Raw genomic sequence first — 21,933 nt, 5'->3', positions numbered from 1 at the left:
CTCTGGTTAGAAGTTCACACACTCCCTGAAAGAAAAGTATTATCTTCTTGACTCAGAGTCAGGAAAAAAAAATCATAAAAAAAGTAGGAAGTGGGACCCCAAAACCTGAACATTGCTTGGCAGATAAGAGGCTGTCTGAGCAAGGAGGCATACATTAAAACAGGATTATCTGTGTGGTACGAAAGTTGCATGCTGATTTGTCAAGTTTTTCTTTCTCCAGAAGGAACTCAGTAGCAATCCTTTCCACAGGTGGCAATCAATCCCACAGACATCTTTTCTCCAGGTGTCTGACATGTGACTCTGGGAACATTCTTGGAGATGTCATGACACTCAACTAGGAATCCAATCAGGGCAAGCTGTCCTGTAAAGCTGCAAAGTATTTATCAAAGCCTTGAAATTTAATGCTAGAAAGAGTGACTACTTTTGACCTTGATTATATATCAATGATGAAAGAATAACGCAAATTTTCACGTAACTGGATCGCTGCTCAAAAAAATAGCTTTGGAAATTATATGAGTGAGTGTATGTATGCATATATAAATATGTATCTATGTATGTGTGTGTATATATAGACACTCAGATCTGTATGTATGCATAAACTGCCTTCCCAGGCACATCTACAGGCTGGGTGAGGAATGAATCAACAGCAGCCCTGAGGAGAAGGACTTGGGGTTGTTGGTTGACAAGAAACCCAACATTCCCTGGCAGTGTGTGCTGGAACCCAGAGACCCCCTGTGTGCTGGGCTGATCCCCCAGCATGGGCAGCAGGGGAGGGGAGGGGGGAATTCTGCCCCGTTCAGGTGACACCCCACCTGTAGAGCTGCCCCAGCCCTGGGGCCCAGCACAGGAAGGATGCGGAGATACTGCAGCCAGTCCAGAAGAGGCATGGAGATTCTCCAAGGGCTGGAGCCCCTCTGCTCTGGAGCCAGGCTGGGAGAGCTGGGGGTGTTCACTTCAGGAAAAGAAGGCTCCAGAGAGACCTCAGAGCCCCTTCCAGTGCCTAAAGAGGCTCCAGAAGAGCTGGAGAGGTACTTTTTTACAAGGGCCTGGAGTGATAGGGCAAGGGGGAATGGCTTCACACTGAAAGAGAGTAGGTTTAGATCAGATATTAGGAAGAAGTTCTTCCCTGTGAGGGTGGGGAGGCCCTGGCACAGGTTGCCCAGAGAAGCTGTGGCTGTCCCATCCCTGGAAGTGTTTGAGGCCAGGTTGGATGGGGCTTGGAGCAACCTGGTCTAGTAGAAGGTGTCTCTGATGTTACAGCCCATCCCAGGAGATGAGAGTAACCCAGGTTCTTGTTAATAGATCGCTTGGGGTGCATTTGCTTGAAACGACACTGAACGATTAATGTGGTTTTTAAGAGGAGATCACAGATTTCTCTGATGTTTGCTGATATCCACAAAGAATGAAACCCCACATTTTCAGTGAGGCCATGTTGGGCAAAGTTATCCGGATTATGCTGGAAACATCACAGGAGGTAAGTGTCTGCCTGAGCAGTTTAGAAGATTCAGGATAGTTTTGCAAACAGAATATAGACAATGGCTGACTGACTATATGATGTTGCTGGCTATGCTGCCCTGGGAATGTTGGTTTGCACATTACTTTCATGAACAACAGTTGAAAGTGGATCTCATTTTAGGTTTAAATGTCCTCTAAATTATGTTCCAAAGTGGCTTGAACGATTGAAGAATTTTAACTTGAACTAAGATCTTCTTGCAAAGAAGACACAAGAATTAAAATAATAATCAAAGATTAAGCGGGATTAGGAAGGAAGGTGTAATAAATTCTTATTCTTTGGGCAGAACATTTGAGATAATATCTATTGTATTCCTAAAGCAACAGTTATAAGGGATAATTACATTATTTTTCAGAGAAATAATGATTTTCTCATCTAAGGAAATATTAGATGAAATTTCCTGTTGAGAACAAAGGAGGATGTCTGATTAGACCACTTTAAAAGTGGCTGAAACACTTTGAAAATACCTGAAGCAAGATTTTTAATTGTATAAATAAGTTTAAGTAAGCAAGGAAAAATGTAAACCCTAGAAGAATTCAGGGTAATGATTAAAATGCAACACTGAACTTCTCATTATTTACATGGCATAAACTCTACAATTTTTATTATGTAGGCATTACTCATCTATAGATTAATTACGGACAAAGCAGTGATTACAAAATAGAAGTGATAGAATGTCACATTTTGTGCAATTCTCTCACTTTACAGCACGGGAGGCATTTACTCTTCACTTTCTGCCTTCTTGCCCATTTCCCGGCTCTTTGCTCGGAGCTTGTTGACCTGTGACTCTGCAATGTCAGCCCGCTCCTCGGCTTCCTCCAGCTCGTGCTGGATCTTGCGGAACTTGGACAGGTTGACGTTGGACAGCTCCTCCTGGGGATAGGAAGAAACATAAAATAGGTTTTAAAACAATTCTACTGTAACACTGCCCTGTACATGCTGCGGCATTTTCACTTTGAATAATTAAAAAAAAGATTAACCCCTAAGATTATGAATTAGTATGTAATTATCTCTAATATTTCCAGGGGGAATCCAAGCTAAACATTTAAATGGTCAGTAAGACATACCAAAAATCCAGCTCTGGATATGAAGTGCTAGTGCACTATGGAATTTTTGAATAATTATAGATAATTACAGTTATTGCCATTAAATCATCTTTCAGTTATTTACTGCCTTAAAATTATATATTACAATTTTTTTTTTTTCTGCTAGGTGAAAATATTAAATAAAGCAAGTAAAAGGAAGCAGAGACCTACTACCACGATGCTAAGCTGCATTCAAACAGAGCTACACAGGGTAAAACATCAACACAGAATTCCACTTCCACCTTGATAAAGACTGTCTGAACACAGTGATACTCACAGCCTCCTCAGCTTGTCTCTTGTAAGCTTTCACTTTAGTTTGCAGTTTGTCCACCAGATCCTGCAGCCTGAGAACATTTTTCCTGTCTTCCTCAGACTAAAGAGAACGACAAGATAGAGAAGCATCTCTTTTACCCTTCTCTGCATGAAATAGAGAGTAACATTTCTAATTGACATTGCTGACCAGTCAGACAGAAGTGATAAGCTGGATCTTCCTAACATGACCAGAAACAAAGTCATCTTCTGGTGCTTTCATTATTCTCCTTTTTCTACGTGTGACTCAGGACAGAGAGAAATCCCTCAGGGCCTTATTTTAGGTTCTGGGAATAAGAATGTATCAACACAAAGAAGCTTCCTGCCTTACCTGGTAGGTCAGTTCCTTCACCCTCCGCTCGTACTTGCGCACACCCTTCACGGCTTCAGCGCTGCGCTTCTGCTCAGCATCAACCTCCCCTTCCAGCTCCCGCACCTGCAAGGACAAGCCCATCCCTGCAGCTTCCCTGGCAATGTCTCTCCAAGGACAGCCTCACTCACCCACAACCCCAGCCCTACACACCCTGGCCTCCAGCTTCTGGATCTGCTTCTTCCCTCCCTTCAGTGCCAGCTGCTCGGCCTCTTCCAGACGGTGCTGCAGGTCCTTCACCGTCTGGTCCAGGTTCTTCTTCATCCTCTCCAGGTGGGCACTGGTGTCCTGCTCCTTCTTCAGCTCTTCTGCCATCATGGCCGCCTGATCAGAGCAAAGGGGCAAAGCCATTTTGGGGGCTGCAGATATTTGGGGGACAGGACATTCTCCATCAGCAATGCCAGGAATGTCCAACTCACATCTGTGATGGCCTTCTTGGCCTTCTCCTCAGCATTGCGGGCTTCCTGGATGGTATCCTCCATTTCACCCTGGATCTGGGCAATGTCTGTTTCCAGCTTCTTCTTGGTGTTGATCAAGCTGGTGTTCTGTTGAGCAGCGTCAGAAGTTTGTTTTTGTAAGTTCATTATTTGAAATCAAGAACATTACAGGATTTTCAATAATTTAAGACATAATTATGTGAAAAATCAATACCAGAGATTTTTCTAGTAAAATTTCTTATCACTGCGGAAAAAACATTTTGTTTTGGTTTTTTTTCCCCCAACAATTAATTTTATTAATATGAGAAAGTGCTCAGAAATATAATGTGTACCACCTCTCATCCACAGAAAGCAACAAAAATAGAGTTAGGGAAGTCAATGAAATGACTTCCTCTTCAGCATTAGGGAAGAGTAATCCACTCTCAACAACTGAAAAGAGGAAAAATTTTGAATGTAGGTGGGATGAATCCCTTCCAGAATCGTTTCATCACTTGAAACTGCACACTTTCCACAGATTTCAGCACCTGACTGCTCAATGGCTCTTATGACACATAGCTCGTGTCAAACTCTGCTTGATAAATGCTAAATCAGAGCCAGGAGTTCATCCCCACTTTCTTGCTAGTAAAAAAGTACATGAGGATTCCTCAGTGCTGTATTTCAGCTGACAAGGAATGAATGTTGCTGTGGTCTCAGAGTTCCATTCCCTGACTGCTCAGAGAACCTGGCATGTCCGTGTGAATAAAGTGTCTGAGGACAAAAGTAAGGCAGAAGCATGGGTGTCATTGTATGCAACATGGGAAAACAACCAGTGCCCACATTTTTTCAGCAAAGATCTCTTTTAGTACCATGATGAATACTTCAGAAAAAAGGACTGCCTTCCTCCTAGTTGAGCCTCCAATGGTGACTGGAATAAAGCATAAAAGTGTTCTCCCAGTTACTGAGAGTGCCATTTCTCACCAAATGACCTCACCTGGGTATGGAGGAGCTGCACACGCTCACTGGCGTCCATTAATTCCTGCTCAGCCACTTTTCTCGACCGCTCTGTCTGCTCCAGGGCTGCCCGCAGCTCCTCAACTTCAGCCTGCAGCAGGTTTGCCCTGCGCTCCACCATGGCCACCTGCTCCTTCAGGTCCTCCTGTGTCCTGAGAGCATCATCCAGATGGATCTGAGTGTCCTGGAGAGCCATTGAAAGAAATCATAAGCATATTTAGAGCTGTTGTGGACTGAAAGTATCAACTAAGATATTTCTCTGTTGGCAATTTCTGTTCAACAGACCTTGAGGACTCCCTGGCTGTTTCTCAGGTTCTTCTGTGCCTCTGCAGCCTGGCGGTTGGCATGGCTCAGCTGGATTTCTATTTCATTCAGGTCTCCCTCCATCTTCTTCTTCAGCCTCAGGGCTTCATTCCTGCTCCTGATCTCAGCATCCAGCGTGCTCTGCATGGAGTCCACAATTCTGAGGTGGTTTCTCTTCATCTGGTCAATCTCCTCATCTTTCTCTGCTATCTTCCTGTCAATCTCAGACTTCACTTGGTTGAGCTCAAGCTGCAGGCGCAGGATCTTCCCCTCCTCATGTTCCAGGGAGGCCTGGACAAGAAAAAATAAGAATACTTTTCATATGACAAATGTTGAACCTGAAGCTCTGAGTAAAAAAGAGTGCTATGTTTAGATAATATCTCTACTTTTCAAAGACCTCTTCTCCTCTTTTGTCTGGGAATGAGGTAAACAAGATAGCGATCCTAGACACTTAAGAGAGCAATAAACAATGCTGTGTACCTCAGCCTCTTCCAGAGCTGCCTGGATTTCAGATTTCTCCTGCTCAATCTGCTTCTTGACTTTCTCCAGCTCATGAATTGCCTTTCCTCCCTCAGCAATCTGCTCCGTGAGGTCGGAAATCTCCTCTGTGGAAACAAGGATCATTGGCATGGTCAGGCACAGAGCAGAATGGCAAGGGCCCTGTCCCACCAAGGTGACAGGCATCTTTGCAGACCTGCAGGCACAGACCCATGAACAATGGTGGTAATGGCTGATAGTGAGAAAGCCCAGTGAGGAGCAGAGGGCCAGGGACTTACGCTGCAGGTTCTTGTTCTCCCGCTTCATTGTTTCCAGGTGGTCCAAGGACTCCTCATAGGCATTCTTCATCTTGAACAGCTCCGTGCTCAGAGAGCGCGACTCCTTCTGCGAGGCCTCCAGCTCAGCCTGCGTTTCCTCATACTTCTGCTTCCATTCTGCCAGGATCTGAAGAGAAACGCGGTGTGAGTAGGGATGTGGCAGTCATGGGGGAATGCTCTGGCCAGGAGTCCTGGTGCTGGAGGCCAAAAGACCTTGTCAAAGTTCTTCTGCTTCTTATCCAGAGCAGCGCAGGCAGCATTGGATCTCTCCACGTCAATCATCAGGTCCTCCACTTCATTCTGCAGCCTCTGCTTTGTCTTTTCCAGGGAGGCACATTTGGCATTGACAGCCTCAACATGTTCCTCTGCATCCTGCAGGCGCTGTGCCAGCTTCTTCCTGGGAGGAGAGAAGCACAGTGCCACGTTAGGGCTTGGAAGGGCATGAGTTTTGTACTGTCATGAGTTGGTTATTTTGGAGGTTTTGATCCAAATGCTTTCCACAGTGGTGTTTATTGTCCATGACTGCATGCAGACAGCAAGATCTATCACTTCTGTGTCTTACCACTTACAGAGTATTAGGCCTGTCTTAGCATTTCTAGCCCTAAAGCCTATGTTTTCTCTTCCAATCTACACTCTGTCTTTCCCTTCCTCTTTCCCCTTTATTTACAAAGACAGTATATCCTTGCCTTCATCTCACTCTTGTGTTAACCCACTCTCAGAGATTCCAATTTCCCTTGACCAGTTTCTCCCATCATTTGCCATCCTGCTTCCCACGTACTTGGCCTCCTCGAGCTCCTCCGTGCGCTGAATCGCGTCCGTCTCGTATTTGGTTCTCCACTGGGCCACTTCGCTGTTGGCCTTGGACAGGGCGCGCTGCAGCTCCCCCTTGGCCTCCTGCTCCTCCTCATATTGTTCCCGGAGCAAGTCACAGTCGTGGCGAGCGGACTGCAGGGCATGGGCCAGGGCGTTCTTGGCCTTGAGAACAATAGCAATGTGACCATGAATGGAAATATCCTTGGAAATGTCCTGACTGAAGTGCTGATGGGCACTGATTTTGCTCTGAGTAATGGCAAACTACTGAATGAAAATGGAAGGTCTGGGAATCTGCAAAACAATTAATATATAGACTGCAGGGAAGGGGCAACAAAACTGGTATGGGAAGGCTTGCACTGTATTACCTATGTGTTTTTTTCCTCCCTTTCATCTTGTTGATTCTGTGATTTCATATGTATCTGAAGCTCCTCCTAAACAGAAGGAATCCAATGCAATGGACAACTCAGAATTTGTAGAGCCTTCTTACCTTTATCTCTTCCTCTAAGTGCCTTTTGAGTTCCTCAATCTGTTGGGTAAAAGCCTGTTTGCCTCTTGACAGCTGAGAAATTAGAGCATCTTTCTCATCTACCTGGCGTGAATATTCACCTGGGAGAATTCAGATGAGTAAAGAAACCTTGTTATGACTTAGGTAGAAGTGTTAATCTTGATAATAAATGCCCACATAAATATATTTTGCGTTAAACAAAATTTTACTTCTTTCATGGATTCTAATCACTGATACCTACCCACATTTATCTCCGAGGCTAGAAATGACCTGTCATGTAAAATCCAAATAGCCTTACTCTGTGTTTGCATTAAGCCTTGAGTTTACAGAATGAGAACTACAGTGCCATCCAGAGGGATTATAGCCCATGGGAATCTCAGGAGGTTTAACAAGGCCAAGCAATCCAGGCGTGGCCTTATGAGTGCTGAGTAGGGGGAATGATCACTCTCTGCTAACCCATTGGCAGTGCTTCTCCTAATGCAATTCATGATTCTCTCAGGGTCCTGTTTGCCGTCTTCATCTCAAAAACACATTTTTGGCTCAGGTTCAACTTAGTTCATGTTCAATCCTCCAAGACCCCAGGCGATTTTTTACCTTTTTTTAAAGGACCCAGATAATATACAGTGTTCTCTTAAAAACACAAATGTCTTACCAGATTCTGTTTGTAGCCGAGCTCTCTGAGTACTAAGGTCGTTAATTATGCGCTGCTGTTCCTCCTCCTTTGTCTTAATCTCACTGAGCTGATCTTCTAGGGAGCGACACATCTTCTCCAGATTTGCCTGTTCGCATGAAGAACAGAAGGAAAAATGATTGGTGGCTCAACACATAATTTGTGAGAATATGAAATCTTATGAAGGAAAAAAGAATGATTCAGAAGCCAAAATTTCTCAGTTAACTGATATCTATTACTAGGAAGTTTGTGCCCCCAGTTCCAGCATTTGTATATTCCCTGCCCATTGCAGGAGGGATGAAACGAGGTGATCGCTAAGGTTCCTTCAAACTCAAACCATTCCATGATTCTATAATTTATTAATGTACACTAATATATTTTCAATAGATAACAAGAATGATGGGACACTGTAAAATGAAGAAATAATTTTAAATTCTGTTTGTCTCTTAGAGATTGTATCACTGAAGTATTAAAGGAAGGAAAAGAAAAATAGGAATAAAAAGGAAAGGTCAATTTCTATTCTAGGAGTAATTTCTATTTTAGAAAAAATTAAAAAGCAATAGGGTGAGTGCCTCTCATTTTGTAATATTCTGAACGAAGCAGTAAGTTCCCCAGAGTTCCTTAGGTTAGGTGTTACAGCTCAAATTTTTTAGCTCTCATGCAAAGGATACAAAAATTACTAAAATAATACTGAACTTTTTAAACAAACATACATGTTGCAAAGTGCAATCATTTATTCTAAAATATGACTAACTAAAATTTCTGTGTTAAAATATAACTACTTGGTTATGTTTGAATTAATGAGCAGAAATATTTGTGTACCTTGGCTTTGGAGACAGACTCCATGTTGCTGGCCAAGTCATCAATCTCCATCTTCAGCTCACTCTTCTCCTTCTCCAGCTTCTGCTTCACGCGTTGCAGGTTGTCGATCTGCTCCCCCAGCTCAGCGGTGCTGTCCGCGTGCTTCTTGCGCAGGGCGGCAGCCGTGGCTTCGTGCTGCAGCGTGGCCTCTTCCAGGTCACGGCGCATCTTCTGGAATTCTGCCTCGCGCTTCTTGTTCATCTCAATCTGAGCTGCTGTCGCCCCTCCTGCTTCTTCCAGGCGCTCGCTGATCTCCTCCAGCTCCCTCGACAGGTCAGCCCGATGCTTCTCTGCTTTAGCGCGAGAGGTTCGCTCTGCCTCAATCTCCTCCTCCAGCTCCTCAATACGGGCCTGGAGAACAGCAGGGACCCTTCACACCCGTGCCCTCCTCCTGCCTGAGCTGAGCCTGAGCAAGGGAGGGGAAGGAACAGAGACTTGCCTGCAGCTCCTTGATCTTCTTCTGAAGTTGCATGCCCAGGGCTTGTTCATCCTCAGTTTTGCTCTGGATCTGGCTGATTTCAAAGTCTTTCCTTTGGGCAAAGTGAACCGTGTTAGAGCTCAAAGAAAAAACACAAGTGCTCCAGCCCAGCACTCAGGTGTCCCACAGCCACACTTACTTCTTCAGTTTCTCCTCCAGCTGCTGCTTATCATTCTCCAAATCCATGATGCTGTCCTGGGCCAGCTTCAGGTCTCCTTCCAGTTTCCTCTTAGCTCTCTCCAGGTCCATGCGCAGTTTCTTCTCTTGCTCCAGGGACCCTTCCAGCTAAACACAACAAGACCATCAGTGCTCTCCCAGCCAGGTCGGACTCCATACCTGTGCTGTTCCTGCTCTACATCTGTGTGCTTACATCGTCCACTTGCTGCTCCAGCTTGGTCTTGGCCTTGGTCAGTGTATTGACTTTGTCTTCTTCTGCCTGCAGGTCATCCAGCGTTTGCTGATGGGCCTCTTGGAGGGCTTTCTTCTCTTTTGTCAGCTTGGCGATGGTCTCATCCAGGGCTGCCATCTCCTCCGTCAGGTTTTTCACCTTTGAGAAGAAGGGAGGAAGTGTAAATAAAGGAAGTAGATATAGAAGTCCTGTAATAGCACTGGGCTCTTTTCTGGAGTGCAAGTGACAGGTTCTACCTCATACCTTGTTTTCGGTGGCGTGTTTTTCCTTCTCCACCTTGGCTAGTGTTAGCTCAAGGTCATCAATATCTTTCTTCAGCTCTGAACATTCATCTTCCAGTTTCCTCTTCTTGGCTGTCAGCTCAGCATTCATCTCTTCTTCTTCTTCCGCTCTCTCTGTCAGCTCCTTAATTTTGGCTTCCAGCTGGATTTTGGTTTTGATGAGCTGGTCACACCTTTCCTCAGCATCAGCCAAACCATCAGCTTCCTACATGATTCATTTAAACAAAACAGTTTTCAATTATTTAGTTTTTCTTACTGATTTTCACGGAACAACATAATATTGTCAAAGATGCTTTGCAATCTACTTTGTTGGTAAAACCTAATAATATAAGAGTATTTGTTTTAGACTGCCTCCATCCCCTAAATGAAGGAAAATATCACCGTACATTCTTAAAGTCTTTAATTTTCATTCAACTTTAATGTTAATTTGACAATAGTGTCGTTGTTCATTGTATCTTTTGATAACTATACTTCTATTGCATATTTGTGGACTGGAAATAGTAATAGATCTTTGGCGTAGAGGTCTACTACAGAGAGCCAGGTAGGCACATTTTTTAGGATATAGTGTTTTAAAACCTGAATGTTAAGCCCTCAAACATTCTTCTGAGAAATTCCTGTTCAACTCTTCACTAGAGATTTTCTGAGCATGAATTAGATGTTTAGCTTTGGCAAAATTTTGTGATAAGGTCACTGTTCCACAAGCATGTTTCTAGCACTATTTTGGGATAATATGTCTTTACTGAGACATTTTGGATGATTTTATATAGGATATTACAAGTCAAAAACTTTAGCAGTACTCACAGCCTGCACTTGGAGCTGCAGGTCATTTTTCTCCTGCACAAGTTTCACCATTTTCTCCTCCAGCTCCTTCCGCTTTGCCTCAGACTTTGCAAGCTCTTCCTTGGTTTTCTCAAACTCTTGTTTCATGTTGGCCATTTCCTTCTCAGACTCTGCACTCTTCAGCAAGGGCTTGATCTTGAAGAACAGCTTCATCCATGGCCAGTGTTTGACATTCATGAATGAACGGACATTGTACTGGATGCAGAAGATGGACTCCCTGAAAAGTAATAACAAAACATATTTTGGTACGTATTTTAAAGTCTATAAAACCTATTCAACAGTATATATTAATATGTATAACATGAAATTCTACAATAATACTTTTTAGTTGTGTATATATATATGTTATCTATATGTAGTATAAATGTATATATATAGTTCTGTATATCTCTATGTAGAAAACATTTATCATGTATTATTAAATATATATTTTTAATAATATTTAAATCACATTTTATATATAATATATGTATTTCTGCAGAAAACCTTCCAGTACTACATAGAGTATCAACCTGTATGGATAGTTTTGGAGTCCAGGTGTTTGGCTCACTTTCATGACCAATGAAAAGGAGCACTTCCATAAGTTGACTTGATTTCTTTTATGAAAGTTATCAAGGGGAAGAGGACACTTCTCTTGTGATAGAAATATGTGTTTCTTTTTATTTTAGCAGTCACCTAAATTAATTAGTGTAAACTAGATATCAAGTTTCTGGATACATATATAAAATGTAACTTAATGAATTCAGCAAAAATTAGTACAGAGTGTTAAAAAAATTTATTTGTTTCCCTAAACTGGGATTTTACACTGCTCCATCTATTTTCAGGATATATCCATATTGGCAAACTGAATTAATGAGAAATAAATGAGATTTTTGTAAAGCAACTTCTTTTCAGTTTTGTTCACCCTATTAGTATTTGACAAGGATTGGCCCAGCAGGCCAAGTAAATATCTACCTCCTCTCCATCATTTTCTTGAACTCCACCCTCATCAGGTAACCCCGGCACATGGCCTGGGTGCGGGTGATGAGCTGTGCCAGCTTCTCATCCCTCATCTCCTCCAAGAGTCCCAGCAGCCCAGCTTTGAAGAACACCTTGGGAGAGGGAATGTTGCAGCATATCATTGTCAGGTAGAGCAAAGCCCAGGGACTCAGTGAATGGAGAAGTTTGTACCTTGGTGTGTCCAAATTTGTACTGGGTGTGGTCCACATCGATTGAGCCAAGGAGCTTCTCAGAAGCCTTCTTGCTATCGATGAACTGTCCCTCGGGGATGGCGCTGGCATTAAGCACCTTGTATCTGTGGCAGGAAATAGAATATGGAGAAGGTCAGATTCCTGGAAGCTCAATCAAACCTGTATTAGCCAATGCCATTGTTAAGATTTTCTGGAGGGGGATCAAGTGTGGAAGACAGTTGAATAAATCTGAACTCTTCCTTGAATAGAAATCATGCTTTCATGGGTAAATATGTTTTTAGGGAAAACTGTGCATTTCTCTTAGTCCAAAGATTTTTGACACGGAATAGGTACTGATTTCCTTGGGTAACTGCTGACATATTTCACATGCCATGTTATCTAAATGCCTTATTTCTAAATGAGAACTTTATGTACAAGAACAAAATATGTGGCAAGGGGAAGCAAATCCCAGTCCTAAAAAGTGGCAGTACATACTATCTGAGTATTTTCCAGCTGATACAGAACAAGAAGCAAGATACTTTCATTGTATTTGGTTTTCCAACAAGTTAGTCTAGAATGTCCTTTAGTATCTTTATTCATGTCTGTGCTGACAGGTGAAAGTCATCTTGCTTTGTTCTCCAGGTGCCTAAGGTAGTCAATTTCTGTATGGTTAAAAAATACTTTACCTCATACCAGAATATGAATAAAGAACAGGAATAAGTAATAGCTCTTTTAAAATGTCTTTTTTTCTCAATAGCTGTAGAAAGAAAGCAGATGACTAACTTGGACAATTGACTTTGTATACCTAAAGGTATGTACAGTGAACCTCTCCCCTAACTCCCACAGTTTTTAAAACAACTAGGAAATGCAAATGATTCAGCATTTGTGGATATGGTGGAGGGTGATGACGTGATCTGACCTCTGTTTAAAGTCTGCATAGAGGATTCTGCTGGGGAACCCTTTCCTGCAAATCCTGATCCCTTCCAGCACGCCGTTACAGCGCAGCTGATGCAGCACCAGCTCGTGCTCCATGGCACCTAATAAATCACAGAATCAAATAGTATTTCATTTTACTGCACAGAGAAGATCAGATATATCACACATCTGAACTTTAACAACTTACCGGGTGTTTTTGTTTCATTAGGAATAAGGCACCGCACAAAATGGGGGTGAGTGCTTCTCAAGTTAGCCATCAGCTTGTTTAAATTTTCCTTAGGAGCAAGAACAAAGCCTTGGGTTTAAAAGTGTCACTTATACAATCTCAATACTAGGTGGAGATAAAAACACTAGAATATAACCATAGTCAGTAAATTTTTTTTACAGAACTTTTGGGCAGTTCTGAAAGAACACTTCCCAAGATTCAGTAAGAATTCCTCTTTACTAGAAGCAAATTATTTTATCCTTTCTGAACACAAAGATATATTAGATCAATATAAAGCTTTTCGGAACTGAATTTCTGTTTTTTGTTTCATAATATGGTAAGTTTAGAATGATTATTCTACAGTACCCGGAAGAGAGCTGAAACAGTCTGAAAAGAAGAACCTTTCTTCTTGGCGCCCTTCTTGCCACTGCCACCACTGCTCTCTAAAAAGTAATACACTTTTGTAAAGAAGCGAACAACAAAAGCACACAGAATCTGAAAAACCTTGTGTGTTCATCTTTAAAAATCTAGCAAAAATAAAAATACTATCAAAGTTTGCAAATGCATACAGTGGTTAAAGTTATGAAAAGAGACCTGAATTTTTCAGACGACAGTAGTAGGAAATCTAGTGACGTCAAGCTGAAATTTAGAAAGTGCTGTCAGGAAATAAAATGTAACATTTTGCATAGAAAGATATTTGAGGAACTAAATTAAAAGCTAGTGAATACACCAAATGCAGTGTTTATGTGTCCTTACATCTAAGAGTAAGCATAAATTTAGTAGCATGTTGATACATTTGATTGTATTCCCTGAAGTATTTGGGAATGGCCCAGATTTCAGAAATCTGCTTTCTCAGCTAGAGAATGCTGGTTTAGTGCTTTAGAACAGCTGTCTTATTCTAAAACCTACAGATATACTAAGGTCTCTAGGGAGTTGTAATATCCTTTATTAGACTGAGATCCAAAAAGATATGAAGTTTCGGGTTTTCAATTTTAGAAATGTAAATATTATTGCAAATTATTATCACAAGATTCTAATTTCTTTTTCTGTAAATTTTAGTAGAAATGATTTCAAAGAAATCACCTGCTTCTGCTCCACCAGCAGAGGCAAAGAGTAAAGCCAGGGTCTTCAAGGATGATTTCTGGTACAGCCCCACAACAGTTTCATTCAGAGGGTCCTTGTTCTTCTCCAGCCAGCCAGTGATGTTGTAATCCACTGTGCCAGCATAGTGCACCAGGGAGAAGTGGGCCTCAGCCTTGCCTTTGCCAGGCTTGGGCTTCTGGAAGTTGCTGGATTTGCCCAGGTGCTGGTCATAGAGCTTGTTCTTGAAAGAGGTGTCAGTTGCCTTGGGGAACATGCACTCCTCTTCCAGGATGGAGAAGATGCCCATGGGCTGGGAGAAACAGCAACGTGTGAAGGAAGTGTGGAAGGAAGGAAGAAACAGAGGCAATGTATGTAAGAAAGAGGAATGGAAGATAAAAATAATCCCAAAAAATTGTCCTCAGTATGTGTAATCTTATGTTTCTCCAGAAAGGACATTTTGTTAGTGGATATGTCACCAGTTATACAGAAACAAGCTCCCCCATAAGATTCAGGGTTGTGATGTAATAAAGATCTAACATGTAGAAATTAATTTTGTACATGTTAGATGAAAGTGGAAAGCAAAATGAGTGAAAGGAGCAGCATTCAACTATAAGAAAGAGTTTAAACTTCCTATATGCTCTTTCTTTAATATGAGACAGAAAATTTCTTAAGAAATGTTAAAATGGAGGTTGCTCCATGTATTTACTTACACAGCATGCATTAAAAAAATACACACCTTTGAGTATGAACTTCAGTGTAGTGACTAAGACTGAAATTTTGGCTCCATAAATCATATCTATAAGGCAAAAAATCTCTCAGGCAGTGAAATAAGAGACAAACACAAATGTATATGAAATGCTTGGAATCCAGAAAAAATCCTGGTTCGTGCTGCATTAAATGTGAGTGCCTCTGGTTAGCGTGGTCTAATTAGAGCATAGAAGATTCTTTTTACATTTTACATCTGAAAAACTATTAAGTATGTGGGGGCCAATAACCTTCTCAATGAGCTCAATGCAGGCAGCCAGGTCCATGCCAAAGTCAATGAACTCCCATTCAATTCCCTCCTTCTTGTACTCCTCCTGCTCCAGCACGAACATGTGGTGGTTGAAGAACTGTTGCAGTTTCTCATTGGTGAAGTTGATGCACAGCTGCTCCAGGCTGTTGAACTGCAGAAAGCAAAGATTTACTTACTTGTGAATTTCAGTTCCAGGAACACTTTCCATCTTCCAATAGGCTTCATCCTTATCCCATTAGGGTCTGCATGATCGGAATCTTGAACTTCTAGTGCTGGAACTGGACAGGTGACTGGCATATTCCATCCTCTAATATATCTACCCTTTTAGGCCCTGGCAGTGTCTCAACATATTTCTGAGCTCTGAAAAGATTTGCAGAGCTTAGTCCAAGTCCAGCTTTTTATTTGTTTGAATCTGTGTACACTGCATGTCTATTCCCAAGCATTCAGAGGAAATCTGGCTTCAGCATTAACAAAATCTTACTTTAAAAAGGCACATATTACTTCCTCAAAGTCTCTCTCTGATATTATTTATCAGTTTTCAATGCAATTTTCACTTCTGCATGCAACAACAACCATCTACAAATATCTGCAGCCCTGTGGCATACTACATGTTATGAGAACCAGAAGGGTACCATTCTTAGAGTAAAAGGCAGGATTATGCAATAAATGAAAATAACCCATAATTGAAATAGAGCAAACCCCAACCCCCAGATTTTTCCAATTTCTTAATGCCTCTTCCAGGAAACATTTATGAAGTTCCTCCTCTTACATCAAAGATCTCAAAGCCAGCAATGTCCAGGACACCAATGAAGTACTGCCTGGGCTGCTTCGTATCCAGCTGCTGGTTGATGCGAACAACCATCCACAGGAACATCTTCTCAAACACAGACTTAGCCAGGGCACCCACTGAATTGTATACCTAAGAAAAGGTTAAAGGAAATCTACCATCTGCAGCAAAAGAGGAAGTTCAAAAGTTTTAATTCAAGTCATTTTTTTTTCTATTATCACTTGTCTCTTACCTGCTGCACAGTCTGACCCTTGGTCACGTATTCATTCCCCACCTTGACTCGGGGGTAGCAGAGGGCCTTGAGCAGGTCTGCTGAGTTCAGACCCATCAGGTAGGCAGCCTTGTCAGCAACTAAGGAAACAAGCATAGAGAAGGATCAGATATTAGCTCTCCAGTGAAACGATCTTGCAGTAATTCAGAATTATTTCTGCAGAAGCCACGTATACCTTACCACATTCTTTAAAATATTGTAGTTTTTCTTGACTTGCTAATTTTTTTCTGATTTAATCTATATGATTAATAAAGGTAAATATTATTGCAATACCTTTACAGTGAACATGCAAGAGACTAGACAGACAAAAGGAGCAAGGGCCATGAAAATGGTAGATCAAAGAGTCACAATTTCTGAATAAGCAGAATAGGAAAGTGGTTGGTGAAATACACTGTACTGAAAATTGTAGTCAGTGAAACTCTACTGTCATTGGAGAGAGAGAGAGGTAGATTAGTGAGGTAAAATGCCAAAAGTATGAATAGGATATCTTGTACAACTTTCATATATTGTCCCTAAGGATAAATATCAAACACATTAAGTCTTTCCCAGCTCTCATTTTATCTGCAGCTGGGTTAACAAACACAAGCACCACAGCACTGCATATACTCTGTCATCACCTTCCAATTTGCTGCCTGTCCCATCTCGTAATGAAGCTGATAGCATGCACCAGTACTATTTACAGAGTTCTTCAATGTGAGGCGGCCAAACCTCATTATATAAGATATATACAGAGATGCTAATTTTGAACTGTTTTTATTTTATGTGTTATTTCCAACTAGGCATTTAAGGCACATTTATAACTAGAAAGATGAAACAAGAAGAAAATTTCAGTTTTGTAGATACGTATATACATCTATATATACATATATACACACACAGTGGTTTTATGCAGGCCACTCCACTATAACTATATCATTATTCATTAGTACTTGAGAGTTGCTCCTGGTTCTGTGTCAGGTCTGAGAAGCTTCCATTCAAGACAGCAGCAAAGCTTGCTGTACTTCTGCTTGCCTCCTACTCTGACAGTCAACAGAGGCATGCTTTAAGAGGCACTGGATCTAATTTTTTGCATTGTTCAAAATAATCCGCAGGTTCCGCTGAGTTGTGTTCCTCCAGAGAAGTCCTCTGGCTAACACCCACTGCTATTCTGCATTACTGGCACTGAGGAAATGCACAGGCTGAGTCAATGATTCTGACCCTGACATGCTGCCTTTAACTTAGTGAGTGTTTGGTATCCTCTGTGCTCTGGGATGGGTTGTGCTGGTACCTTCGGTGCCATCCGGCTCTGCCTGCTCCTCACGCTGCTTCTGCTTGAACTTTAGGTTCCCATAGTGCATGACAGCCCCTGTCAGCTTGTAGATGGCTGTTTTCTCATCTGGAGTGAAGCCCAGGATGTCAATGGCGCTCTAACAAATGAGTCATTAAGGTAAGTACCCCAGCTGCTAAAGGTCAGAGAAATGAAACTTCACCTAAGAAAACTTCTGCTACTTACGTCCGTGGCCATCAGCTCTTCCTGGTCGTTAATGCTGGGAACTGTGATCTCACCTTGACTCACGTACTGATAGTCATAGGGGTTGGTGGTGATCAGTAACATCTCTGAGAAGAAGGACAAAATCGAGACAGGTCAAATGCAGTTGGCACGGGAAGGAATTCAGTGTTGTTCCATGACCTTTGTGTGGAGGAGTTAGTGCTCCTTCCTACCAATTAGCTCCGGCTTCTTGTTGGACATGATCTGATAAAAGATGTGGTAGCTTCTTTCCGCCTTGAGCTGGAAAGTGACTCTGGACTTCTCCAGCAGATCTGGCAAGGATGGTAGGACAGAGTCAAGCACAAGAAGTGGGGAAGGCTGGAGGGAAGGGGGATCAGGCCAGAAGGGTGTCTTACAAGTTTCAATATCAGCAGAAGCCAGCTTGCCTGTGGCACCAAAGTGGATTCTGATGAATTTACCCTGAAAGCAGCAGGAAAGTAAATCAAGACCTCTTTTACTAATCCAGACAGCAGGGATATTCAAATTGGTGTTGACAGTTGACCCAAGTAATGACTTACAAAGCGTGAGGAGTTGTCGTTCCTCACGGTCTTGGCATTTCCAAAGGCCTCCAGCAGTGGGTTGGCACTGATGATTTGATCCTCTAGTGTCCCCTAAAACAGAAGTCTTCTTGTCATGACCTAGCTCATCAGGAACCTGGATAGTCGCAGGTTTCTACCCCTGGGACCTCACCTGCATTTTGCCTGATGTCTGCTCCTCCTTCTTCTTGTCCCCACTGGCTGCAATTGTTGCAAAGTACTGGATGACACGCTTTGTGTTCACAGTCTTCCCGGCACCGGATTCTCCGCTGTCAGAGCCAAGAGAGAAGCAGAGGGTGCGTGGTCAGGCAGGAGGTCCCCTGGCACCGGGCAGCCCCGCAGGGACCCGCGCAGGGGCTGTACGTACGTGATCAGGATGGACTGGTTCTCCCGATCTGTGAACGAGGCAGAAACAAATAGACATTGTAAATGAAGAACACAAAAGTACTGAAAATGAATGTAAGTTATGGTAAGAAAAAACCTGCATTTCCTCTTTGTTTACTCCTAAGTCTTTTTTTCCACTTCAATTCCTTGCAAAGCAATTTGCACTTGCACTCTTACCTCAAAACATATTCACACCACTTATGACCCAAACTTAGAGAGGTATGGATTTGATGGGGGGACTGCTAGATGGATAAGGAATTAGCTGGAAGGCTGCATGCAAGGAGGAGTTACAGTCAATGCTCCATGTCCAAATGGTTAATGAGTGGTGGAAAGACAGAGAAGGACTTTTTACCAAGTCAGGGGCAACAGTTTTGGGCTCAAAAACGTAGATTTTATGATGATGGCGGTGAGCCATAGCCACAGGTTGCCCAAAGATGTAGCCAATATGCCACGACTAAAAGTGTTCAAGGTCAGCTTGGACAGAGCTTTGAGCAACCCAATCTACTGGAAAATGTCCCTCCAAATGTCATAGGGAAGGCCCATGACATTTTCAAAGATCCCTTCCAGCACAAAACATTCTGTGATTCTATAATGCTTTGCCATTGAAAACCCTTGAAGAGCCATGTGCTGCTTCTCTGTTCCACTCTATGGTCTTTTCCTTCTCCTGCGTACAGTAAATTGTTTTAATTTTCTGCTACACAGACTGCTTTTAGAGCATTCTTTTAGAGAAAGGGAGAGTAAAGACCCATGACAAAGGAATCCTGATCATGGGTAACACTTTGGACCTCAATAGCACAGAGAAAGAAAGGAATGGAAAAGGTGGAATCAAAACTAGCAGCAACATATAATCCTATTTCATTTTTGATGACAGAGTTTTATCAAGACAAACCAGAAGAGTTTTGATATGATGCTTATCATGAGAGCCGCTCACCAGTCAGCATGAACTGATAGGCATTGTCAGAGATGGAGAAGATGTGTGGAGGGGCCTCCTGGCGCTTCTTGCCTCGGTAGGCCAACACCACCTCCGGGTTGTACACCGGCAGCCACTTGTAGGGGTTGACGGTGACGCAGAAGAGACCCGAGTAGGTCTGCAAGGAAGGGACACAGCACGTTGGCTTCCCCTGAGCCTGGCCCAGCACCTCCTGCCGCTGCCCAAAGGAAGCTGCTGCTGCCACTTACGTAGATCATCCAGGCTGCGTAACGCTCTTTGAGGTTGTACAGCACAGCGGGTTCGTGGAGGTGGGTCATCATGGCCATGTCCTCGATTTTATCGTACTTGGGAGGGTTCATGGAGAAGATTTGATCTTCCTTCACGGTCAGGGTCTGTCAGAAGGCACGAAGGTACATGCATGTCAGCTAAGAGCCAGAGTGGGAATGAACTGCTCTTTGTAAATCTTGCATTTTACCCACCTCTCCTGCTTCAGTCTTGACAGTGACTTTGCCCGATTCCCTGCTCTGGATTGTGCTCTTCACATAGGACTCCTTTGCATGTACCACAAAGACAGAGGTCTTGGCATCAAAAGGTTTGTTCTGGGCCTCAATTCTCTCCTTCTCTGACTTTCGGAGGTAAGGAGCTGCCTCCCCAAAGACGGCCATCTCAGCGTCTGTAGACATGGCTGCTGCTTACTACACGTAATGTAGCAAGTACCTGTGAGGGTGGAGAAGATATTAAAATACTGCATGATGGAAGAAACACTCCTATAGCACATTAGATAGCTCTTGCTTAGGTATCAACTGGATTGCCTTTTTTTCCCCTTCTAATTCAGAGTTCTGTTCTGCTTTTTTTTTGGGGTTTTTTTGGGTTTTTTTTGGTGGTCAGATCTTTAGTCCTACTGGACGATTGCATTCACAGAAGAATGCTTTCTGTCTTTTTGTATTTGGGGCTCCAGCACAGGAAGGACATGGAGCTGTTGGAATGAGTCCAGAGGAGGCCATGGAGATGCTCCAGGGGATGGAGCCCCTCTGCTCTGGAAATAGGCTGGGAGAGCTGGGGTAGTTCAGCCTGGAGAAGAGAAGACTCCAACGAGACCTTCTAGCAACCTTTCATTACCTAAAGGAGTTCCAAGAGACTCGAAGGGGAACTTTAGACAAGAGCCTGGAGCAACAGAACAAAGGGGAATGGCTCACGATTGAAATAGTTTAGATTAGATATAAGGAAGAATATTTTTTACAACAAAAAAATTTCTTTGCCTTCTTAGGCAAAGACAGACTTCACGACTTAAATTGGTGCTATCAATTCAAATGAATGGGTGCAATTTCCTGACTGGTTTTGTCTCTAATGACATGGTTTTCCACTTGATTAATATGTTATAACTCAAATAAGAACAATTCCACAAAATAAACACATGAGGTTGAAAAATGGTCCCAGTTTTTCATACAATATTAACATTGCTTATATTATCTCACAGTTTCTTACAAGATTCCTAACAGGAATAATACTAACTATTCCTAGGAGGAATAACACTGCCATATTATATATATTAGTATATACTATGTCAGCATATATTATGTTATTATGTATTATAGTATATTAGTTTATGTTATGTACATTACACCTATATTGTATATTGTGTTATTTTATAGACACTGGATGCTGTTATCACAATATATCTTTATGATGCTATTAAAAAGTATAATATATATAGTAGGTTAGTAGACATTAATATATGTATGTAATGTGTCAGTAGATTAACTTTTTAAAGTACTAAACTATTTTCTTTTGATTGTTTTGTTTGACGTTTCCTGAAATCAATGCTATGCTAACTCTCCTTCACTGATTCAAAGCATGCTGGTTACATTCCTTACATGATTGCTCGTTGACATTTTATAATTTTGAGGGATATATCCTAGTGATAATATCTGACAAAATTAATATAAATTAATGTAGAAAGTAAATGTGAAGAGTTTACTTTCCTGGGTGTAAATATTTAAAACTGAATTTAGTTGCAGTTCCATCTCTCTTTTTCCAGTTATCCAAGTAGGTATCATCCTTTATTCAGTTCCCAAAAGCACCAAAAATCTTTATTCAGATTACAAATATTTGCTTATATAATTTTCTCACAATTATGCAATATTTTCAGAGGCAGAAACAAGCCTGTAAGAAAACTCAGATTGCTTGCTTTTAGCAGTTTGATATTTTGATACACAAAATTCTAACCACATTCCTCAAGCTTCCATGTGAAAAAAAGAACATATTAACATTATTTAAATATATATTTCTTTTTCTGTTGCTTCACAGTCAGTGCCAGTGACCCTGGATGTTTGAGATAAATGCAAAAAACCACCCCAAATCATTGGAAAGTACTTTCTGACATTTTGGCTTTTTTTCCTTAAGACAGTT

General features: G+C 42.0%; 1 protein-coding gene and 1 long non-coding RNA gene across 3 annotated transcripts; one reads left to right on the top strand and one right to left on the bottom strand.

Annotated features, from left to right (window-relative positions):
- Positions 1-2,075: 2,075 nt before the first annotated feature.
- Positions 2,076-20,242, bottom strand: LOC104695635 (myosin-1B). Its single transcript, XM_010409558.4, has 38 exons — positions 20,004-20,242; positions 19,773-19,916; positions 19,525-19,681; positions 18,577-18,604; positions 18,364-18,478; positions 18,192-18,284; positions 18,030-18,093; positions 17,847-17,945; positions 17,638-17,741; positions 17,413-17,551; positions 16,107-16,225; positions 15,857-16,006; positions 15,068-15,238; positions 14,073-14,382; positions 13,356-13,432; positions 12,972-13,059; positions 12,768-12,885; positions 11,850-11,973; positions 11,634-11,770; positions 10,641-10,896; positions 9,802-10,044; positions 9,520-9,696; positions 9,289-9,434; positions 9,111-9,201; positions 8,633-9,022; positions 7,793-7,919; positions 7,123-7,241; positions 6,601-6,797; positions 6,036-6,219; positions 5,784-5,949; positions 5,488-5,612; positions 4,990-5,298; positions 4,685-4,888; positions 3,697-3,822; positions 3,431-3,601; positions 3,239-3,343; positions 2,876-2,971; positions 2,076-2,386 (listed from the first exon to the last, which is right to left on the bottom strand). Exons 1-38 carry the CDS (start codon positions 20,205-20,207, stop codon positions 2,234-2,236), a joined length of 5,826 nt encoding a protein of 1,941 aa, XP_010407860.3. The 5' UTR covers positions 20,208-20,242; the 3' UTR covers positions 2,076-2,233.
- Positions 10,838-19,546, top strand: LOC104695634. Of its 2 annotated transcripts, none has more exons than XR_005603347.1 (6): positions 10,838-10,924; positions 12,606-12,659; positions 17,237-17,365; positions 17,468-17,571; positions 18,456-18,668; positions 19,465-19,546. It is a non-coding gene; the product is annotated as an uncharacterized LOC104695634 (long non-coding RNA). The 2 variants fall into 2 exon arrangements; XR_005603348.1 differs by having other exon boundaries at positions 18,456-18,678; positions 19,465-19,542.
- Positions 20,243-21,933: the final 1,691 nt, after the last annotated feature.

The sequence above is a fragment of the Corvus cornix genome, chromosome 18 (assembly GCF_000738735.6).
Source record: "Corvus cornix cornix isolate S_Up_H32 chromosome 18, ASM73873v5, whole genome shotgun sequence".
NCBI lineage: Eukaryota > Metazoa > Chordata > Aves > Passeriformes > Corvidae > Corvus > Corvus cornix.
The sequence above is the reverse complement of the archived record's forward strand: the minus strand, read 5'-3'. Positions and strand labels throughout refer to the sequence as shown.

Excerpts from the sequence above, each read along its gene's own strand:
- LOC104695635 (XM_010409558.4), bottom strand. The coding sequence starts at position 20,207 with ATGTCTACAGACGCTGAGATGGCCGTCTTTGGGGAGGCAGCTCCTTAC. Across the intron at positions 14,383-15,067 it reads GCATTGAGCTCATTGAGAAG|CCCATGGGCATCTTCTCCAT; the intron begins GTTATTGGCCCC and ends TGTTTCTCCCAG. Across the intron at positions 12,886-12,971 it reads TAATGAAACAAAAACACCCG|GTGCCATGGAGCACGAGCTG; the intron begins GTAAGTTGTTAA and ends GTGATTTATTAG.